We start from the raw sequence: 22,505 nt of genomic DNA, 5'->3' as shown, positions 1-22,505 counted from the left end.
ACAGTTCGAACTACTAATTTTAAAAATTACTCTCTCCAGAAATAAGTCTCTCACTGTTGCCGCCTGCTACCGACCCCCCTCAGCTCCCAGCTGTGCCCTGGACACCATTTGTGAATTGATCGCCCCCCATCTAGCTTCAGAGTTTGTTCTGTTAGGTGACCTAAACTGGGATATGCTTAACACCCTGGCAGTCCTACAATCTAAGCTAGATGCCCTCAATCTCACACAAATCATCAAGGAACCCACCAGGTACAACCCTAAATCTGTAAACAAGGGCACCCTCATAGACGTCATCCTGACCAACTGGCCCTCCAAATACACCTCCGCTGTCTTCAACCAGGATCTCAGCGATCACTGCCTCATTGCCTGTATCCGCTACGGAGCCGCAGTCAAACGACCACCCCTCATCACTGTCAAACGCTCCCTAAAACACTTCTGTGAGCAGGCCTTTCTAATCGACCTGGCCCGGGTATCCTGGAAGGACATTAACCTCATCCCGTCAGTTGAGGATGCCTGGTCATTCTTTAAAAGTAACTTCCTCACCATTTTAGATAAGCATGTTCCTTTCAAAAAATGCAGAACTAAGAACAGATATAGCCCTTGGTTCACTCCAGACCTGACTGCCCTCGACCAGCACAAAAACAGCCTGTGGCGGACTGCAATAGCATCGAATAGTCCCCGCGATATGCAACTGTTCAGGGAAGTCAGGAACCAATACACGCAGTCAGTCAGGAAAGCTAAGGCCAGCTTCTTCAGGTAGAAATTTGCATCCTGTAGCTCCAACTCCAAAAAGTTCTGGGACACTGTGAAGTCCATGGAGAACAAGAGCACCTCCTCCCAGCTGCCCACTGCACTGAGGCTAGGTAACACGGTCACCACCGATAAATCCATGATTATCGAAAACTTCAACAAGCATTTCTCAACGGCTGGCCATGGCTTCCGCCTGGCTACTCCAACCTCGGCCTCTCCCTCACCAACTTCAGACATCTGCAATCTGAGCAGCTAACCGATCGCTGCAGCTGTACATAGTCTATTGGTAAATAGCCCACCCATTTTTACCTACCTCGTCCCCATACTGTTTTTATTTATTTACTTTTCTGCTCTTTTGCACACCAATATCTCTGTACATGACCATCTGATCATTTATCACTCCAGTGTTAATCTGCTAAATTGTAATTATTCGCCTACCTCCTCATGCCTTTTGCACACATTGTATATAGACTCTTTTTTTTAAATGTTCTACTGTGTTATTGACTTGTTTATTGTTTACTCCATGTGTAACTCTGTGTTGTCTGTTCACACTGCTATGCTTTATCTTGGCCAGGTCGCAGTTGCAAATGAGAACTTGTTCTCAACTGGCCTACCTGGTTAAATAAAGGTGAAATAAAAAATAAATAAAAAAATACAAATGTAAAATAATTTGTCAGCCATAGTCATTTCACGTCTCGCAAGACGCATGTGTCTCTCTGCAGCTTAATTGGTGTCTCGCTGCAATAATCTGAATGAATGTGTTGTGCAAGTTGATTTCCTCAGTCAGCTGAATGCACCGCTTAATTAGTTTATAGAACTGTGGTTACGTAAGTAACCTTCAATATCCACTATTAGCTGCTGGGACAAATGGAGTGGTAATATTAATGTGAATTTGGCTATAGCTTTTGAACAGTTGAAGCTATTTAGAGAATTTAACCACATTCCTGAATGCCAATACTTTCAGGAACGCGTCCATGTACGACGTACATAAACTGTGCAGGACTCGTTAGAAGGGAGGGTAGTGAATCTGTATGACTGGGGAAATGAATAGATTAAAGCATACTTCCTTCAAAAAGCATACTTCCTTCAAAAAGCATACTTCCTTCAAAAAGCATACTTCCTTCAAAAAGCATATAGTTCCTTCAAAACAGAAATTTGACATTACCTGATTTGACTTATCTTTGTGCTATATCTTTCATTGAGATAATGGCAATAAGGCCCGATTCAAAAGAATAAATACTTTTTACACATTTGTTTCTGTGATAGTGTCCTACATTAGAGATTGAAACAGTTTGATCATCCATGCTAATAGTATCTTAAATATTGTGTCTGAATCAATTTAAAATCATGTATGAATCAGTTTAAAGTCGTGACCCCCCAACCCCCCTTATTAGTGATATGTCATCATGCAAAATTCATACCAACTGTATTTCTGCCTGCTTGAACACCGAATAGCTCAGATACTCCTGAAAACATGAAATGACCCCAGGAATCGATAGAACATCACTCAGAGCTGTACAAAAACAATATAACATTCAAAATGGGTGAATCTTCTCTTTAATAGGGAGAGGTTATATTTGAAGTGTGTTTTACCTCAGGGTGAAGTTGGAGCTTCATAAACCCATGTCAAATGAGGTTTCTGCTAGTGAATGTGGTGACGGTTATGTGAGCAACAGGAAGGTAGTTGTCCATATGAAGTCTCAGTCTACACTACCTATTGGAATTTTCTCTCCTGCTTCTCATTATGTGTATGGGCCCCAGCATATGAGGACGCATAAATCAACTTAATTCAATCTGGCGGTTCCTTACACTAACAAACCTCCCCCTTCCTCTCTCCCCTGCAGTCTTCTGTCAGATCCCCTGTCTGAACGGCGGGCGCTGCATTGGCAGGGACCAGTGCTGGTGCCCAACAAACTCCACGGGGAAGTTCTGCCACCTCCCAGCCCCCCCTCCTGCCCGACCCACCCCCAGCAGGAAGGACGGCAGCCTGGCCGGACACAACTCGTCCTCCCACTCCATGTACACCCTGCCGCTGTCCAATCAACAAGGTGATCACCTAGCCGTCTGTCTGGCTGGATGGGACATAGGAACACAGTCTCTGGCCAGGTCTCCAGGACCTCCCCCAGCTAGGTCTCCTGTAGTCACACTGTGTCCTCCAGTTCTGCTGATTTTACTGCTGTCTTTTATTCATCTGATTCATCATGCCCTCTCAACTGTGCTGGTTTTGTTTCAACTAACTCAGGTTTATTTGTTGACGTGCAACGGCCCAGTTAGTAACTCTGCTGAATTCTACCTTCGTGAACCAGCAGTGAAAGTCAGAATGGGTTCTCAGTAGAATATGTAAAGGGGTGTTTCTTTGGAGTTCCCCATATTGTTCACACAGTGCTCCCTCTTATCAACAGAAGAATTAGAAACAGAGCATGCCCTAACCATGAAGAGCCGCTAAAATAAGCAGCATTAGAGCAACATTCCCCTTTTGTCCTGGCTTCTCTTTGGCCTGCTGTAAGTAGAAGCAGAAGCTCTCTCTTCAGATTCTCACTTAGCTCCTTTGAATTCCATTCTCCATTTTTTCCCCAGCCCTTCCTGACTTTATAATGCTAATCTAATGACAGACCACATGTGTGGGTTGTTACATCACAGGGCAGGCATCTGCCTGTCTGTCTGACTGTGTCGAGAGAGTCACTACAAGGCCATGGTAAAGTCATGTGCTCTCTCTCACTCTCTGTAGTATATCAAACACAGGGCCTGTTTGTGGAGCTGTGATTTATGAAAGGGGAGAGTATGTCAGAATTCCTGGGAAATTCCTCGGCACATCCTGAATATGGATGTGCTCTGGTGTCACATGGACAAAGGAGAATGTCCTCAATATTACAACAGTTCTGCAATTCCTTCAACCTGCCTCGGGTCATAAACATATAATAATGGAATTCAACTTTTGTGTGTTTTAAGTGTCTTTTCGTTTGTACTGTATCTCAGTTAAGACCTGACTTTGGGAACACCCTTTGAGAAGCATCACTGCAAGGTCAGGTCCAGGACTGTTCATCATGCTCTTTCCCATGTCCAGACAGATTGGGCTCAATGTGTTTCTGCTGAATGTGGTAGTAGAGTGTTGCCTGACAGACTGTGCTGTGCGCTCTGTGTCCTGTCCAGCCTCTCTGCACCCATCCATGGTGAATGTCCACATCCAGCACCCCCACGAGGCTGAGGTGCAGATCCACCAAGTTGCCCGGGTCAAGCCTGGCCAGAGACCCCCCGCGGCTGAGGGGGCTCACTCTGTACAGCAGCGCTCCCAACCTGGCAATGGCATCGGCAATGGGCATGGGCACACCAGACCACACAACCGGCAGAACGGATATGTGGGGAGGTGCTTCCAAGAGACCGTTGATGGACAGGTATAGTACGGTCCGCTGAGTATGATGTTTTGAGTGGCACACTCTGAACACAGTGCATTATAGTTGATGATGATCTTAGCAGTCTTTTGGGGTGGAGACCAGGTTTGGCTTCCATGTGCCTTACCGTCCGTCCGGCAGGGCAGCATTCATGTCTTCCCTCCTCTGTCTGTCTGATAGTAGGTGTCTGGGACAGGAGGTCTGTCTGTGGCTTTGAATTATACTGCAGCCAGGATTTATAAGCTCTCAACACATTGATCATCTCGTGTTCCCCTCCCAACGCCCACAGACGTGTTATGAGTTAGGCTTGAGAGGGAGGACTAAAGTGAGAGGCTGAAATCCAACCCACGTCTCAAACACAGAGCGATCTCCTTCACATACACACACACACACACACACACATACCACACTCTCATCTCTCTCACACACACACTCTATATCTCACATCTCACACATACACACACACACTTTCTATCTCATCTCTCACACACACACACTCTCTATCTCATCTCTCACACATAGAGAGTAAAGAGCAGTGGTGGTGGTTGGAGGAACCCATGGAGGTAGAAATCTGAGGAACGGCTCATTGGAACAGCTGGAATGGAATATGTGGAAAGGTATCAAACACATGGAAACCATGGAAACCATGTGTTTACGATACCGTTCCATTCCAGCCGTTCCTCAGATTTCTACCTCCACTGGTAACGAGAGCTCCTCATCGTAGGTTCTGTACAGGCAGCATCTGTTGGCTTGGCTGTGAGAGATGCTGTTATTCTCCCTTCCAACTCTAACAGTAGTGTCCTCTGTAGAGCTACTGCCAGCCCAGTGTTAGACTATGTGTTATCAGCTACTTGACACGCAGAGCAGAGAAAGTGTATGTTCGTGCTGGAAGGGATCTTTCATTGTCCATGCCATTTTGAAAATAACCTACAGTCAGATTCATGCCGCTCATTGGTCCTCCCCCCAAAAAAGAAGATCTCTGTTTGGCCTTGACTGACTTTACCAATTAGGTGTTCCATAGCAATGTGTCCTTAACTCTTTTCCCAAAGCTCCATGAGGCACCATTTGTCAGGCAGAATTCAGTGATGTTTGATAATAATATCTCCACAATTAGCCAAGTTCCTTAACGAGCCAAGCCAAGAGCAGCATTAGAGCTATTCCTGGTTCAGCCTGTTTATGTCCTCTGCTGTGGCCTAACCAATCTCAGATGTGTTCAGTTCAGCTTACTCTGTCCTCATTCAGATGAGAAGACTCACAAACTGCTAAACACCCACAAAAACACACACACACACACACACACACACACACACACACACACACACACACACACACACACACACACACACACACACACACACACACACACACACACAGTCCAATTAAAACACGCAAACACACACACACACACACACACACACACACACACACACACACACACACACACACATACAGTATATAAAGTCAGGTTAAACAACATGCTGTCAGAGTGGAAAAAGGAAAGGTGTCGGTGATGTGTCCTGTGTTGTGTGAGTGTGTTGAGATGTGTGTGTGTGTTGAAATTGCAGTGTGGGAAGCCTCTTCCGGGCCTGACCAAACAGGATGACTGCTGTGGAAGTGTGGGTGCCTCATGGGGCCTGAACAAGTGCACAGAGTGTCCAACCAAACCAGGTAAGTCCCCTTTACCCTCACATCCTGAACACACTAAACCAGTGAACCTAGATCCTCCCGGGCTATTCCTTCTGTTATGTTATGATGTGTTCATTTGGCTAAACAATGTATTTTACGTCAATCGTGAACCCGATCTATCTCTGAAATGAACCGTCAATCCCTTTAACAGTGGGGTGATAATTCAGGATAATTACTGAGTTTTGTATCCTAGATTAGAAGGATCGTGCCTCAACTTTTGGCATCACTTGTCGTCTCATTGTAAAATGTAGTTGTTTTCGCTTCTAAAAACAAAACAAGGCACCAAATGAAAACACATTTAGCATGACTGGCAGGAGTGCCACCCAGCCTGCCGTCAGGCAGAGAGAGAGGCCAGCTCTGCCTCTACTATAGCTAACAGAAGAGAAATGGACAGCCATGGTTCCTGACCAGAGCTGCCTGTGCTGCTGCTGTGAGGGTTTTGAGAAGCAGCCGTGTGCCTGTTGGGTGGTTCTTCCCCTCTCTCTGTGTGTGGAGGCAGCAGACTCTCAGTCAAGTTGTTGGCAGCGTTTCTTCATTATGTTTTAAATAGAGGAGCGCTCCGGGCCCCTGATGACCCCCACCCAAGGGCCTCCAGGCCCTACTGAAGCTCCCCACGAGGGTTGTTTGGTGGTTAGGAGGGACGGTCCCCACCCTGCTCTTCCCTGTTAATCCTATCAGGAAGAGGCCTGGCTGCGGTAGATGTCAATAGCCTGTCACAGGGTGCTGTCATAGCCCCTTCCCTGTGAAGTGTCTGTCTGCCGGAGCTCTAATCACAAGCAGACATCATCTCATCTAAGGTCCATTCATCATAGACGAACATCTATTTTTCTCTTCTCTCTGTGCCAGAATCTCTCTCTCTCTATCTCTTTCTTTCTTTCTCTATCTTATTCTCTCTCTCTTTCTCTCTCTCACTCTCTCTGTCTCTCTCTATCTCTTTCTTTCTCTCTCCCACACCAGCATCTCGTTTGACTCACAGATGTTTTCCTCTCCTCCGTCCTTTGAAGTGGGGAGAAACAGAACTATCCCTCCATTCTCTCATTGTGTAGTTGTTTCGGGGCAGCTTGGGCCTTGGTCCCGGGTCACACGCAGAGTCGCTGGAGATGAGAGAATGAAAGACAAAAGAGGGAAAGATGAAGCCACATACTGTATGTCCCATGCTGATTGGTGCATACTTTGAAGGACTTTATGGGGAATTACTTGGCATTCCTTTCCAGTCTTATGGTTCCCTGTATTATTAATATGGCCAGAACCCGTTTTAGCTGGCTTCATTATACTTTGTGTACTATGTAGTAACTTAAACAAGTGGACACGCGCTAATGAAGAGTAATCATTTTGTCATCCCGTACATCTGTCTTGGACTGCTCCCAGCCAGGTCAGTTGATGGCTTGATGACAAGTATCTGGAAACTAGTCATTTACCTCAATGAGAGAGGCTTGTGTCTCTCCTCTCCGAGCTTGTGATGCTGAGGTCATAATGCCCAGCTTGTTTTTGGGTGTGACTCACGCAACACCCGTCAGTTTATTATTGTTTGTAAAACATACAGGCCATTGAAAACAAGTGTCACCGCAACAGGAGCCTCTTAACAACATATTTTGTAGACACTGAGAACTATGTCGCTTAGCTGTTTAAGAACTAGTGTCGAATGTGGTTCCATTAAGGAATGCTAAATCCAGACCTACTGTTTCCCGGAACCTTTTAATGTCTCCTCTGCTCAGATCCAAGTGCCAGGATGTCTCGTTCTCTGTTGCCTATCTTGGCTTCAGTCCTGACTGTGATCTCCACACCATTCCCACGTTATTCTCCTATAGTTCTCCCTCTATCCAATGGGAGGGAATCACTGAACTCTCTGACTGATTCAGTGAAAGACATCAATCCAAGACACTGCCAGACTACTCTGTTGTTTTAGGCAGATAAAGTATTATTATTGTTATATGGAGTGGAGGAAGCCGCAGTGCGGTGGGGAAACCAACGGGTGTGTGTTTTTGGGAGGGAAGTTGACGTAATGGAGGTAATGACAGTGACACTGTGGAAGCCCCAGCACCAGCCCCAGCCCCGTTCAGCCCTTTAGGATCGAATGCACTATAAACCCACATGCCCACCTCTCTCTCTCTGGTTCATATGTCCATCTCTCCTCTCTCTCTCTGGTTCATATGTCCATCTCTCCTCTCTCTCTCTGGTTCATATGTCCATCTCTCCTCTCTCTCTCTGGTTCATATGTCCATCTCTCCTCTCTCTCTCTGGTTCATATGTCCATCTCTCCTCTCTCTCTCTGGTTCATATGTCCATCTCTCCTCTCTCTCTCTGGTTCATATGTCCATCTCTCCTCTCTCTCTCTGGTTCATATGTCCATCTCTCCTCTCTCTCTCTGGTTCATGTGTCCATCTCTCCTCTCTCTCTCTGGTTCATATGTCCATCTCTCCTCTCTCTCTCTGGTTCGTATGTCCATCTCTCCTCTCTCTCTCTGGTTCATGTGTCCATCTCTCCTCTCTCTCTATGGTTCGTATGTCCATCTCTCCTCTCTCTCTCTCTGGTTCGTATGTCCATCTCTCCTCTCTCTCTCTGGTTCGTATGTCCATCTCTCCTCTCTCTCTCTGGTTCGTATGTCCATCTCTCCTCTCTCTCTCTGGTTCGTATGTCCATCTCTCCTTTCTCTCTCTGGCTCAAATGTCCATCTCTCCTCTCTCTCTCTGGTTCGTATGTCCATCTCTCCTCTCTCTCTCTGGCTCATATGTCCATCTCTCCTCTCTCTCTCTGGTTCGAATGTCCATCTCTCCTCTCTCTTTCTGGCTCATATGTCCATCTCTCCTCTCTCTCTCTGGTTCATATTTACGTCTCTCCTCTCTCTCTCTGGTTCATATGAGGCTGAGGCTGAGGCTGAGGCTGAGGCTGAGAGAGAGAGAGAGAGAGAGAGAGAGAGAGAGAGAGAGAGAGAGAGAGAGAGAGAGAGAGAGAGAGAGAGAGAGAGAGAGAGAGAGAGAGAGAGAGAGAGAGAGAGAGAGAGAGAGAGAGAGAGAGAGAGAGAGAGAGAGAGAGAGAGAGAGAGAGAGAGAGAGAGAGAGAGAGAGAGAGAGAGAGAGAGAGAGAGAGAGAGAGAGACCACAAGAAAAGGTCAACCAGTGTATGCTTATTTATTTTCCCTTATGTACTTTAACCGTTTGTACATCGTTACAACACTGTATAAATACATGATATGACATTTGTAATGTCTTTATTCTTTTGGAACTTCTGTGAGTGTAATGTTTACTGTTAATTTTTATTGTTTATTTCACTTTTGTATATTATCTACTTCACTTGCTTAACATTAACTTAACATATGTTTCCCATGCCAATGAAGCCCCTTGAATTGAATTGAATTGAATTGAGAGAAAACAGCGCCAGACCTTATTTAAATTTCAGGCTTATGGCTGAAATGTTGAAGTGTGTCCTCTGACAGGAGAGGAGATGTAAGCAATTAGAGCTGCTTGTCCCCCTAGACTGCAAGATGACACCTGATTGGATGAGGCAAGGCCAATGTGGGGTATGGAGTTGATTGACAGCTAATTTGCTTTCAAAGTACAGTATATTGGGAAACGTACCCAATAAAGTGAATCCAGCTACTTGTAGATACAGTAGATCAGAACAATGATAGGTAGATCAGTGTCATTCAGACTGTTTGTTGGGGTTTTCTGCATTGTGGATCACTTTAAGTGAAAGGTTCATGTGAAAACTGATCTGAGGTACTTTAGAAGAAAAAGTGTGACTGCCTCTGCCCTGAGTGTGACCCTATGACCTGGTGCGAGAGTGGCATGGCTGTTTCTGACTTTAAATGGAGTAGCTGGCCACCCATAGTCATTTTATTTCTAAGTGGCCATCTGTACCAGTGTGTTCCATGGCTTATTCAATTCCATGAAGCATGGCTCCGGTCGTCTCCCTATCTGTCATTCCAGGAAGTCTTCCCTCCAAGTGACTCTCCCACTCCGGGTTGCTTCCCAGGGAGCAGGAACAGAGTTCCCCGGGGCCAACATAAATCACAGACACACCCACAGGAGCCCTGGCCTCTGGCCCTGGAGCCACTACCTCCCCAGGCCACCGAGGTCACAGCATGATGTCACAGCATGATGATGTCAGCCCTCTGCCCCTCCTTCCTCAACCCCGACCACACCAGCAGGCCCGCCCCATACTGAGGGAGCAACCTCCCTCTGACTCTACTATCTCTCTCTCATAGGAATGTTATTCCTGAGCATCAGATTAATCAAATAAGATGAGAAGGAGGAGAAGAAGGCCCTGTTCCAAATCACCCTACATGAGATCATCCCTTCCAGTCCCATGGAGAACTATTGAATCTGCCCATTTAAGACCAAAGCATGTGCCTAGTACTTTTTATTAGCAGTGATCAAACATTGAACACTTGTTAATGACCAACATCCAAACCCAGTGATGGGGCGACTTGTTCAGAACAACACAGACAGAGCTGAACATGTGCTGTAGTCCGTGCCAAGGTTCCAGGCTGCTCTCGCTCTCTGCCACTGCAGCCTCTCTCATGGTGATTAGACAGAGACGTTGCCATCCTTTGACAGGTTCTGATTCGCTCTGTGTTGATTTAGCTTAATGCCGGGTACAAACAGTGTGATGGAATCTATTAGCTAGACAGCAGTGTGGCTAATGGGGGCTGACTGGGCCTGACTGCGAGCAGGAATGCATCCCAATGCAGACATACAGTATCTATCTATCTGGCCCGGAGAGGACTGCTAAGTCCAAGGCACTGTGCCAGTGAGTTGGAGGCACATGGAAATGAAATCTCTGTTGCATGGCTGGATATGATACATGTTTAGCCTGTTCATCATGGGGTATGGACTATACCATTTCATCTCTTGGCCTCACCCCCAGTGGTAAATATTTCATGTCAAGTGGCAGCAGTGGGAGATTATGGAAGAATGTGTGTCTATTTAAATGGGAGGTCACAGCCACACCGCTGTGGGCGTCGTAAAGAAAGGAGGACAGAACAAAATTTAAAAAACGGTCAAACTACAAACAGATGCAAAAAGCATCAAATTATGTTAAAAACTGAGATAAATATAATGTTTTTGAAGAAGGATTAAGCCAAGCCGAACATGAGGGAGAAGCACTTTGCGACATCTCATGATGTGAAAAGGCCTTTATAAATACAGTTGATTTCATTTGATGAAATAAATGCCTTGATCGGACCAGCTGCATTGTCTTTATACAATGTCTGTCAAAACATGGTAATTGTCTGTGCCTATGAACACACAGCTGGGAATGTCATTTACCCCATATCAAACTCCAAGCTGGTATACTGGAGCTTTTTAAGAAAGCAAATGTTAGCTTTGCATGAGTGTGTGGTGTCTGAGGCTGATCTCATCATGGGGATGTTGATGTTAGGTCCATGTGGCTGTCTCGTCTCATCTGATGCCCCAGCGCTTGACTGGCTGGCAGCTGGGGCTTATTTACAGGGCTCGTGATATGGGCTGTGCCAGAATGGCAAACTTGGCTTGTGCCAATGAGACGTTCTGCTTTGAAAGCAAATGACTTCCCCTTAGCTGTTTTCTGTAATCAGTCGTTGGCCTGGAGGCCAGAGGGACATGGGTTCTTTCTCATCTTCATCTCCTTGTGATTAAAGGATTGTGTTGGGTTTACCCCTCCATGGCACCAGTTTGTCCCATGGCCGTCTGTTCTCAGTAAGCAAGTCGCTTAAAGGGTTTTAAAGGTTCTTGGCACTCATGTCTGTTGTGTTCCTATAGAATGGCTAACTTTGGAATGGATAGAGATGACTGTCTCCCATCCTCCCGTGACTCACATCCATTCCCCCTCTCTGGTCTACTACTTCTTCTCAGGTTCTCCAGTTAGGCTCCGGGATAAGCCTGGGAGTAGGGGGTGACCCATGGCAGTATATTGGGGTTGAGGCAGTACAGTACATTGTGGGTTCAGTACCGTGCTCTCAGCCTGTGATGGGTGTGCCTGGCACTCGTACGTCTAAGCAGGCGAATAGAAGCCTCCCTCAGGCCAGGTGGTCCACATAATGATTGCACTAAATTACCAATTAAAGATTTCTGTCAAGCAGAACCCATTTGACTAGGCGCGCTCCTTTCCCTTCAGACTCCTTCCCTCTCGCTCTTTTCTTACCTTCACTCCCCTTTTGCCTATCCTCCTCTCTCATTCCCTCTGTAAACACCCACATCTCAAAAGGCCTATTTCAAAGAACGTGCTGAGTTAGCTTTGACTCCTGTTTTAGAGTAGGCTCTCAAAAGAAAGTGATGCCACCTATTAAGAAATGTTATATGAGGCTTCAACTGTTTACAAGCAAATATTGCTGGTTGCAAATAAAATGCCTGACACAATTTAGAGATGACTGGTGAAGTACAACAAATCAGTCAAGGGTGACAAAGTATTTTGGTAAAGTGCAATGAATGAATGGATGGGAACAAGTGGGGCCAACAGTCTGTGTCCCTGTACTTCCTCTTTGTAAAGCACAATGAAGATGGGCCAGTCTGGTCTCTCTGTCCCAGCATCCACGTAACCAAGGGGAACACTAATGATGCAGCGAGGTCACTCTTGCGTTTCACTGCATTGGGATCTGTGACAATGAACATTGTCTGGGTCAGCATGACGGCATGGCACGTCCATTCCACAGTGGCATTCTACCCACAGTAGGTTACAAAACATCCTGAACTAGCATATATCCTAGATACATAGATTCCAGTACATTTCACTCTTTGGGTTTGCTGTCCATTATACTGGCCTATAACTCGTTTTCCCTTGTAAGGAGGCCTGCGCCCTGCCAGGCATCCCTTGGCATGTGCCCCTGCAGTCAATCAGGGCAGACTGATCCTGTTCTCATAGGGGTTCACACCCGCCTCGCCCACCGCCCTGTCACAACAGCTCATTACCCAGAGGCCTCTCTGGGGATTCCAGGGGTGCAGGGCGGGACCGGAATAGCCGCTTCGCTTTGACACGATTATCCCCGACCCTGACCCTGCAGGGGAGCTCCCGTCTGGTCTGATCCACTTCTGATCTGCTGTGTGAACCTGCAGATACTACAGCCTTACTGCCTCCTTCAGTGATCACTGAGTCACGTCATGACCAACAGTATGAACTCATACTGTTAGACTCTCACAACCACTCAGAACACAGATGGGAAAACACCATAAATAAGACAGATTGATGGCACATTCCAAGTAGACTACAAGATCTCCCCCTATTCTTTCTCCTCCCTGCGATATTGATAGCCTGCTGATGAACTGAGGTTCACCAGTACCACAAACGGAGACAACTTTGGCAGCTGGATCTGGAATCAGAATTCCACAATTTTTTTTTCCAATTAACAGCTTGTCGCCTGTGTAGGAAGGAAAAGGAAAATAAATGATGGGGGGTTCCCAAACAAACAGAGGAGAAGGAAGGCTGACTGCAGGGTCAGCTTTACATCAGTGCTACACTGAGTAAAGGGCAGATGTGCTGCTGTGGCTGAGGGGATGCCGGACCTATTTGCACTGCCCTGGTGTCTAGATTGATGGGTTGTATGAGAGGGGCTCTTATCAGGTCCTGTTGACCCACCATCTGCTTACCTGCCAGACGGCCTGCGACACCACTGTCTGCCAGACGGCCTGCGACACCACTGTCTGCCAGGCGGCCTGCGACACCACTGTCTGCCAGGCGGCCTGCGACACCACTGTCTGCCAGGCGGCCTGCGACACCACTGTCTGCCAGGCGGCCTGCGACACCACTGTCTGCCAGGCGGCCTGCGACACCACTGTCTGCCAGGCGGCCTGCGACACCACTGTCTGCCAGGCGGCCTGCGACACCACTGTCTGCCAGGCGGCCTGCGACACCACTGTCTGCCAGGCGGCCTGCGACACCACTGTCTGCCAGGCGGCCTGCGACACCACTTTCTGCCAGGCGGCCTGTGACACCACTGTCTGCCAGGCGGCCTGCGACACCACTGTCTGCCAGGCGGCCTGCGACACCACTGTCTGCCAGGCGGCCTGCGACACCACTGTCTGCTAGGCGGCCTGCGACACTACTGTCTGCCAGACGGCCTGCGACACCACTGTCTGCCAGGCGGCCTGCGACACCACTGTCTGCCAGGTGGCCTGCGACACCACTGTCTGTCACTCCCAGGCCTCCAGATCAACACCCTGCAATCTGCTGCAGCGTTGCCTGAAGATAAACGTCCCCTCAGGGCCCACTCAGCTGGAGAAGAGCCTGGAGGGAAGAGAACATGTTTTCATTGGTACTGGTGGCGAAATTCCTGCTGTGCTCCAATTGACGTTATAGATACTGTGTAAGAGCAAAGATATTGAAGGTACTTATGGAGCTCACATGTAGTGTGCCATACTGTGTGCATATTGCAAGCTATTAATGAGTGTGTGTGTGCATACACTACCGGTCAAAAGTTTTACAACACCTACTGATTGAAGGGTTTTTCTTTATTTTTACTATTTTCTACATTGTAGAATAATAGTGAGGACATCAAAACTTTGAAAAAACACATATGGAATCATGCAGTAACCAAAAAAGAGTTAAACAAATCAAAAAATATTTTATATTTGAGATTCTTCAAATAGCCACCCTTTGCCTCGATGACAGCTTTGCACACTCTTGGCATTCTCTCAACCAGCTTCACCTGGAATGCTTTTCCAACAGTCTTGAAGGAGTTCCCACATATGCTGAGCACTTGTTGGCTGCTTTTCCTTCACTCTGTGGTCCAGCATTCTCTCAACCAGTTTCATGGGGTAGTCACCTGGAATCCATTTCAATTAACAGTGTGCCTTCTTAAAAGTTAATTTGTGGATTTTTTTCCCTTCTTAATGCATTTGAGCCAATCAGTTGTGTTGTGACAAGGTGGGGGGTATACAGAAGATATCCCTATTTGGTAAAATGCCAAGTCCATATTATGGCAAGATCAGCTCAAATAAGCAAAGAGAAACGACAGTCCAACCTTACTTTAAGACATTAAGGTCAGTCAATACGGAACATTTCCAGAACTTTCTTTAAGTGCAGTTGCAAAAACCATCAAGCGCCTTGATGAAACTGGCTCTCATGAGGACCACCACAGGAATGGAAGACCCAGAGTTACCTCTGCTGCTGAGGATAAGTTCATTGGCGTTACCAGCCTCAGAAATTTCACCCCAAATAAATGCTTCACAGAGTTCAAGTAACAGACACATCTCAACATCAACTGTTCAGAGGAGACTGTGTGAATCAGGCTTCTATGGTCGAATTGCTGCAAAGAAACCACTACTAAAAGACACCAATAAGAAGAAGAGACTTGCTTGGGCCAAGAAACACGAGCAATGGACATTAGACTGGTGGAAATTTGTATTTTGGTCTGGAGTCCAAATTGGAGATTTTTGGTTCCAACCGCTGTGTATTTGTGAGACGCGGTGTGGGTGAACGGATGATCTCCACATGTCTGTGATTTATTTAGAATTCAATGCACACTTAACCAGCATGGCTACCACAGCATTCCACAGCGATAGCGATACGCCATCACATCTGGTTTGGGCTTAGTGGGACTATCATTTGTTTTTCAACAGGACAATGACCCATAACACCTCTAGGCTGTGTAAGGGCTACTTTACCAAGAAGGACTGATGGAGTGCTGCATCAGATGACCTGGCCTCCACAATCTCCTGACCTCAACCAAATTGAGATGGTTGGGATGAGTTGGACCACAGAGTGAAGGAAAAGCAGCCAACAAGTGCTCAGCATATGTGGGAAACTCCTTCAAGACTGTTGGAAAAGCATTCCAGGTGAAGCTGGTTGAGAGAATGCCAAGAGTGTGCAAAGCTGTCATCTAGGCAAAGGGTGGCTATTTGAAGAATCTCAAATGTAAAATATATTTTGATTTGTTTAACCTTTCTAGCACATGTGGAACCCCTCGACAACATTCCGCTGAACAGGCAGCGAGCGGAATTCAAAAATATATTTTTTTAAATATGTAACTTTCACACATTAACAAGTCCAATACAGCAAATGAAAGATAAACATCTTGTTAATCTACCCATCGTGTCCAATTAAAAAAAATGCTTTACAGCTAAAGCACAACAAACAATTATGTTAGGTCAGAGCCAAGTCACAAAACACACAGCCATTTTTCCAGCCAAAGATAGGAGTCACAAAAAGCAGAAATATAGATAAGATTAATCACTAACCTTTGATGATCTTCATCAGATGACACTCATAGGACATCATGTTACATAATACATGTATGTTTTGTTCGATAATGTGCATATTTTTATCCAAAAATCTCAGTTTACATTGGCGCCTTACGTGCAGTAATGTTTTGATTCCAAAACATCCGGTGATTTTAGCAGAAATACTCATAATAAACATTGATAAAAGATACTAGTGTTATTCACAGAATTAAAAGATAGACTTCTCCTTAATGCAACCGCTGTGCCAGATTTTTTTTAAACTTTACTGAAAAAGCATAATCTGAGAATGGCGCTCAGAACCCAAAACAGCCAGAGTAATAGCCGCCATTTTGGAATCAACAAAGTTAGAAACAACACCATAAATATTCACTTACCTTTGATGATCTTCATCAGAAGACACTCCCAGGAATCCCAGTTCGACAATAAATGACTGATTTGTTCCGTAAAGTCCGTCATTTATGTCCAAATAGCCACTTGTTGTTAGCGTGTTCAGCCCAGTAATCCATCTTCATGAGGTGCGAGCATTTCATCCAGACAATAAACTCAAAAAGTTCCGTTACAGTCCTTTAGAAACATGTCAAATTATGTATGGAATCAATCGTTAGGATGTTTTTAACATAAAACATCAATAATGTTCCAACCGGAGAATTTCTGTCTTCAGAAAAAGCACTGGAACGCGAGGTAACTCTGTCGGGAGCGCGCGTCATGAGACCGAGGCTCTCTGCCAGACCACTGACTCAAACAGGTCTCATGAGCCTCTCCTTTATAGTAGAATCCTCATTCAACTTTCAAAAAGACAATTGACATCTAGTGGAAGCCCTAGGAAGTGCAACCTCATCAATATCTCAATGTGTACTCGGTAGGCAAAGCTTTAAAAAACTACAAACCTCAGATGTCCCACTTTCTGGTTGGATTTTTCTCAGGTTTTCGCCTGCCATATGAGTTCTGTTATACTCACAGACATCATTCAAACAGTTTTAAAAACTTCAGAGTGTTTTCTATCCAATACTAATAATAGTATGCATATATTAGCATCTGGGACAGAGTAGGAGGCAGTTCACTCTGGGCACGCTATTCATCCAAAAGGGAAAATGCTGCCCCCTATCCCAAAAAGGTTAACACTATATTGGTTACGACATGATTCCATATGTGTTATTTTATAGTTTTGATGTCTACACCATTATTGTACAATGTAGAAAATAGTAAAAAAATTAAGAAAAACCCTTCAATGAGTAGGTGTTCTAAAATTTTGGAACGGTAGTGTATATGCTGAAAATGAGATCAAATGTACGTATGAGATATCAACATTCTTTTGAAGGCTTGTCAATTGTGTGGTTCCGCTCACAATCTGATGAACTAGAAAAGCTAAGAATGGTCTGGAAGTCACATGAAAAACATTCTCTGCTCTGCCGCTGGATGTAAAGGGAGTGAATACACTACTGTCCCATTATGTTGAAATGAAAAATCCACCCTAGCCAGACACTACTAAATCATGAAGAGGACCGTTATCCTTTCAACATGTGTCTGATGATATTCTAGGAGACTCTTCTCCTGCGTCTCCTCTTTCACCTTTCCATAACTGTGAAATCTGTGACTAATCACTTTGATTCTGTCCAGCAATCGGCTCTGATTACCCCCTACCTTCCCCACAAGTGAAGCCTCAGTCCTGGCCATCTGATATTGAGAATAGCCTCCTTCCCTGTCCCAACAACTAATTGAGCATGCCCTGCACCCTGACTGGGTGCCGAATGAATAATGACATCATGTTTTCAGGCCTCTGTCAGCAAGTGTATGGCCACGCCGGGGGCATGAACAAACACAGAGCGTTATTTACAACACCGCTTCTGTGAACCTCTAAAGTACCTCGCTGAAGGACATGCTACATGAGGAGATTGTTATTGTTATAGTAGAACAAGCAAGAAAAAATATGCGCAGCATCCTCGTAAGAACCCCAGTAAACCTACATTCCTCATCATTCCTGGCGTGTACACATGAAGCATTAGTCTGGTGTTTAAGTGGATTTTCGCCGTGGTTGGTGACACAGGTCATGGCTGTGGCATGTGTTTTCTCGAAACAATTTATGATATACATGCTCTCTTTCACTGTGTATGTGTCCCCAGGGCTGTGGACCTCTGGGTAATATGATTAAAAATGACGTGCGGTGTTGATGATTGTGCGTGATGGCAGTGCTGTCGTATAACTGTAGTTAATGGGGATTCGTTTACATGGCAGCATTGTGGTGTCCCGCAGGGCCCAGCTGTGGGTCCCCGTCTCATTTCTCCCCCTGCCAAGCTCAGCACATCTGTAACTTATATGCTCCCATGCTACACATGAACCACCTCCCTCCCTCCCTCCCTCCCTCCCTCCCTCCCTCCCTCCCTCCCTCCCTCTGTGTCATATGGATGCAATGTTTTTTAAAGTAGACAAGCAGTGTGATAATTTCTCTTTCTCTAATCAGTGCTCTCACTCATCACCTTCTTTCTTTTCCTTTTCCCGCAGCGTATGCAGTGATTGCGAACGGACAAGTGGAATGCCCTAAGGGTTACAAAAGGATGAACATGACTCATTGTCAAGGTAAGGGGAATGAAAGATGTCTTGTTGTTTGATTGTGTTTAGTAATACCAATAGTGCCTGAAGAACTGTCATTTAATTTTTTCTCATAGATCAAATCAAATCAAAGTTTATTTGTCACGTGCGCCGAATACAACAGGTGTAGTAGACCTTACAGTGAAACGCTTACTTACAGGCTCTAACCAATGGTGCTGGGGGAAAAAAGGTATATGTGTGTGTAGATAAGTAAAGAAATAAAACAACAGTAAAAAGACACGTGAAAAAAGAGTAGCAAGGCTATATACAGACAGACACCTGTTAGTCAGGCTTATTGAGGTAGTATGTACATGAAGGTATTGTTAAAGTGACTATGCATATATGATGAACAGAGAGTAGCAGAAGCGATGAACAGAGAGCAGAGAGCAGATTGTATTCTAACAACATGTCTGCATTGAATTCAAATGACCCAAGTCAACCCCCATACATGCATTGTGTTGCAGCCACACTCCACCACACCCTATTCTCAAAACGTTATGTCTGTATTGTGATAAGAACAGTTGTACAGTGACTGCCCATACATGACCATGCTTAACAAACCCCCAGGGCCTGTATAAAAGTATTCCTGTCTATATGTCTAGCCCACTGGGAACAGGGTCATGGGTACAACAAGCTGTGGCCTGGGTCAGAGTTCAGCTGCCCTAATATTCCCCAGGAGGGAGTGGTGTTTTTAATTGCTCTGTGGAGGTCTGTATGGAGCTATATAGCCAAAGCCTTTTGTTAAACTTCTGTTACAGTTTGTTCTCAACACTCCCACTCAATCTGTCAGCGGGGGATAGACGGCGTGACTTCCAGCTCACCCATCCATCTGTGTGTGAAAACAAACTGTGTCCGTCCGTCCCTGAATGTGTTGGATGCCTCCCTCCTCACTGCCTTTTAGTGGGCCCTGTCATCCTGCTGACGGCTATAGAAGAGATATCCTCCCACAACGTACATCCACTGGATGCTGTAGATACTGTAGACCAGTACCCCCAACAGTACATATTTTGTTGTGGCCCCGGACAACCACACCTGATTTTACTTGTCAACTAATCATCAAGCCCTTGACAAGTTGAATCAGGTATTTTTGTCCGGGGCTACAGCAAACAAATTGTACTATTGGGGGAACTGGAGGACCAGAGTTGGGAAACACTGCTGTAGACAACCACAAAGAGGGAGAGAATCACATATAAGATGGTGTTAAATCATATTGGAATTCAAAGATCAATAGGTCTATTTTGGCCTGAAGATATATGCATTACCTCATACATCAGTGATTTCTGGATGTTTCTCGTGCTATTCTCCAAATATAGTTTCTGTCAGTGCTAAGGACTATCAGTTAGATTTATGACCAGCTCTTCCACTCCCAACTTCCAAAGACTTGATTTATGTTTTTTTAATCTGGATGACATTGCACACTTAATCTTATGGAGTGTACCATCATCAACAGATCATTTTAGATGTTATAATGGTTTGAAATGCACATCACAGACAACAAAAAAATACACACAATGTAAAACAAGAAGATTCGTTTTATTTTATTAGATTGGTCATCATCAACAGTAAATTCCAACAAGTTGCACGGCAACTACTGTAGTAGAGTGTATTGTGGATACTGTGGGTGTTTCTTATTTGTGGTGATGGAGTTATTAATATGCTAAATTATTTTGCATTCCTCATATTTATATTAAAAAAAAGCGGTGGACAAAGACACTTTTTATGCTGTCCAAAAGGGTGTCAAGAGTTGCCAGTAAAGTAATTTATCTGACTTTAATTCAGCTGGCTTTTTCTGATCACTTCAAGATGTTCTCCCCTCACAGTCCCTCATTTTTGGAGGCTGGAAAACCAAACTGACAGATATTCACAATATTTACTGGCCAGCTTCAAAGTCTTGTTCCAATTCAGCTGGAGCTCCATTCCACAAAATTATTTTATTTTACCCCTCAGAACAACTGCCAAGGAGGCAAAAAGCTGATTTTTCAGTGATTCTGTCATTATTATCAAACGGGTGTCCTCCTTGCCAAAGCGTGACTCCTCGCCTTGAGCTTCTTGCTCTGTATTTCAGAGTAGGAGAAAAAGTATTGTGTCCTACCCTGTGTCTGAGCACAGACGTCACAGATAAGATGTCCCCCTGGAAACACAAGCTGTTTTGTGACCTCCGGACAGGCCCTTATCCTTATCCAGAGAAACTGGGTCAGCTGGAGTCACCATGAATATATATAGGGCTGCTTATGTAGTGGAACATCTATGGCCTCACTGCCATACACTTAGTATGTGCTGTTTCTGTTGTGAGTGGGGGCTTAAGTCTCTATAGACAGCAGGTCATATTGTTAGTTAGCCTATATCGAGATGTTATTGTGAACGGATCAGCTTGTCGAAGCACCCTAACACAGGCGGGAGGTATAAAATGAACAGACCAGAGGCAGTGGTTGTGGTTCCTCTTGCATTGTTTACTAAACGGGTCTTCTTTCACCTGACAAAAATAACTCCCGTGCAGGGAGCGTCCAACTCTGAAACAACTGCGTAACAAAATAAATAAACATAAACTATGCCATTGACCAAAAGGCCGTGGCCAAAAAAAGCAAAACAAAAACAACAAACGGCTACTCCTGTCTTTAGACTATCGTCTACTCATAATAGTTACAAGAGGAACACTCCTCTCTACCTATAGCCTGCCTTGGTTAACAGAGAGACAAGGTGCCCCATACACAGACGCTTTCTCTGAGGTAGGAAAACCCCATGTCTCTACTCCCAATCGTCCCCCAGCTCCTCTCCTGGCACACCAATATAGAGGAAGACACAAAGCAATTAGTGGGCCCAGCTGTGTACTAATTGGCTTTACACTGAGTACCTGTCCCCTGAGGATGGTGCTGTCGTGTCGTCTTCCTCCGGCTGGTCACTGAACTCTCACATTATGGATTGAGATTTGACAGATGTTCCATCTAAGGACCGGTCAAGTTCTTACATGTATCTGAGAAGATTTGGAAAAGGAACACTTATTCTTCCCAAATCCTCAAATGGATGGGTTTTTCGCTTCTTGACTTATGTTTAGTGTCTGACTCAAAACATTTAAACACCTCAGTCTTCACAGAGGACCCACCAGTCCCCACTCCAATAGTACTAGATATTTCCTTTACAATGACAGTAAATAATTATCCTGGTTGTTTATGTGAATCCTCTACAAGCTTATTTTGGCCCTGCCGTCATAAAGTGAGAAATGGCGAGTCGGGTGAGTTCAGGGCCGGCAGGTTGTCAGTTTAAGCGCAGTCAGGGGACTCTTTGGGTGGAGTCATCATTCCGCGTCATTACTACAATAACAATGGCGTCATGAGAAACCTGTCGGAGGGCTCTGATGGACGTCTATGTGTGTTCCATCTGTGCGTATATAATAACAGAGAATGTCTCTTGGAGAATGAGTGAGCGACCAACCATGAAGTCAGATAGGTGTTGAGATTAGTGCAGGTCATGACAGGCTGTCAGTTCCAATCTCTTACCCCCGACCAGACTGTACCACTAACACTAATCTGGAGTCAACCTGACCCTGGATTACAGACCCCATGTGATGAAGGAAGGCTGAGCCTAACGTTAAACTTCAGCCTTCAGCTCTACATCCCTATAGTCCCTGTCGCCTCCACAAGCAGTGTTGTCTCTCTGAGTGGGAGCTAGCAGAGTTCCGTTTCCCCAAGAGATATGGTTTGGTCAGAGCTCATAGTGTATAACCCCATGACATGAGTTGTCCATTGCGTCTTCTTTATGTGCCCCATGGCTCACCCAAACAGGAAACAATGTCCGCCCATTTGCTTACACTTGAGTCGGCCTGTTTACATCATTACTAACAGAGGGGCTTGGGGATAAGTCATGGGGGAGTCAGCTATTTATGACCTTAAACTTGTTCCCCTTTTAATCCCCCATACCACCAACACACATGCACGCACACAGGCAC

General features: G+C 45.4%; 1 protein-coding gene across 1 annotated transcript in view; it reads left to right on the top strand.

Annotated features, from left to right (window-relative positions):
- LOC110505531 (latent-transforming growth factor beta-binding protein 2) overlaps positions 1-22,505 on the top strand; it is a 145,898-nt gene that overhangs the window by 84,704 nt on the left and 38,689 nt on the right. The window contains exons 6-9 of the mRNA XM_036962678.1: positions 2,595-2,798; positions 3,901-4,142; positions 5,705-5,807; positions 18,476-18,550. Coding sequence (XP_036818573.1) covers positions 2,595-2,798; positions 3,901-4,142; positions 5,705-5,807; positions 18,476-18,550 — 624 coding nt within the window. The remainder of the gene's footprint in view (positions 1-2,594; positions 2,799-3,900; positions 4,143-5,704; positions 5,808-18,475; positions 18,551-22,505) is intronic.

This window comes from Oncorhynchus mykiss, chromosome 25 (assembly GCF_013265735.2).
Source record: "Oncorhynchus mykiss isolate Arlee chromosome 25, USDA_OmykA_1.1, whole genome shotgun sequence".
Classification (NCBI taxonomy): Eukaryota; Metazoa; Chordata; class Actinopteri; order Salmoniformes; family Salmonidae; genus Oncorhynchus; species Oncorhynchus mykiss.
The sequence above is the reverse complement of the archived record's forward strand: the minus strand, read 5'-3'. Positions and strand labels throughout refer to the sequence as shown.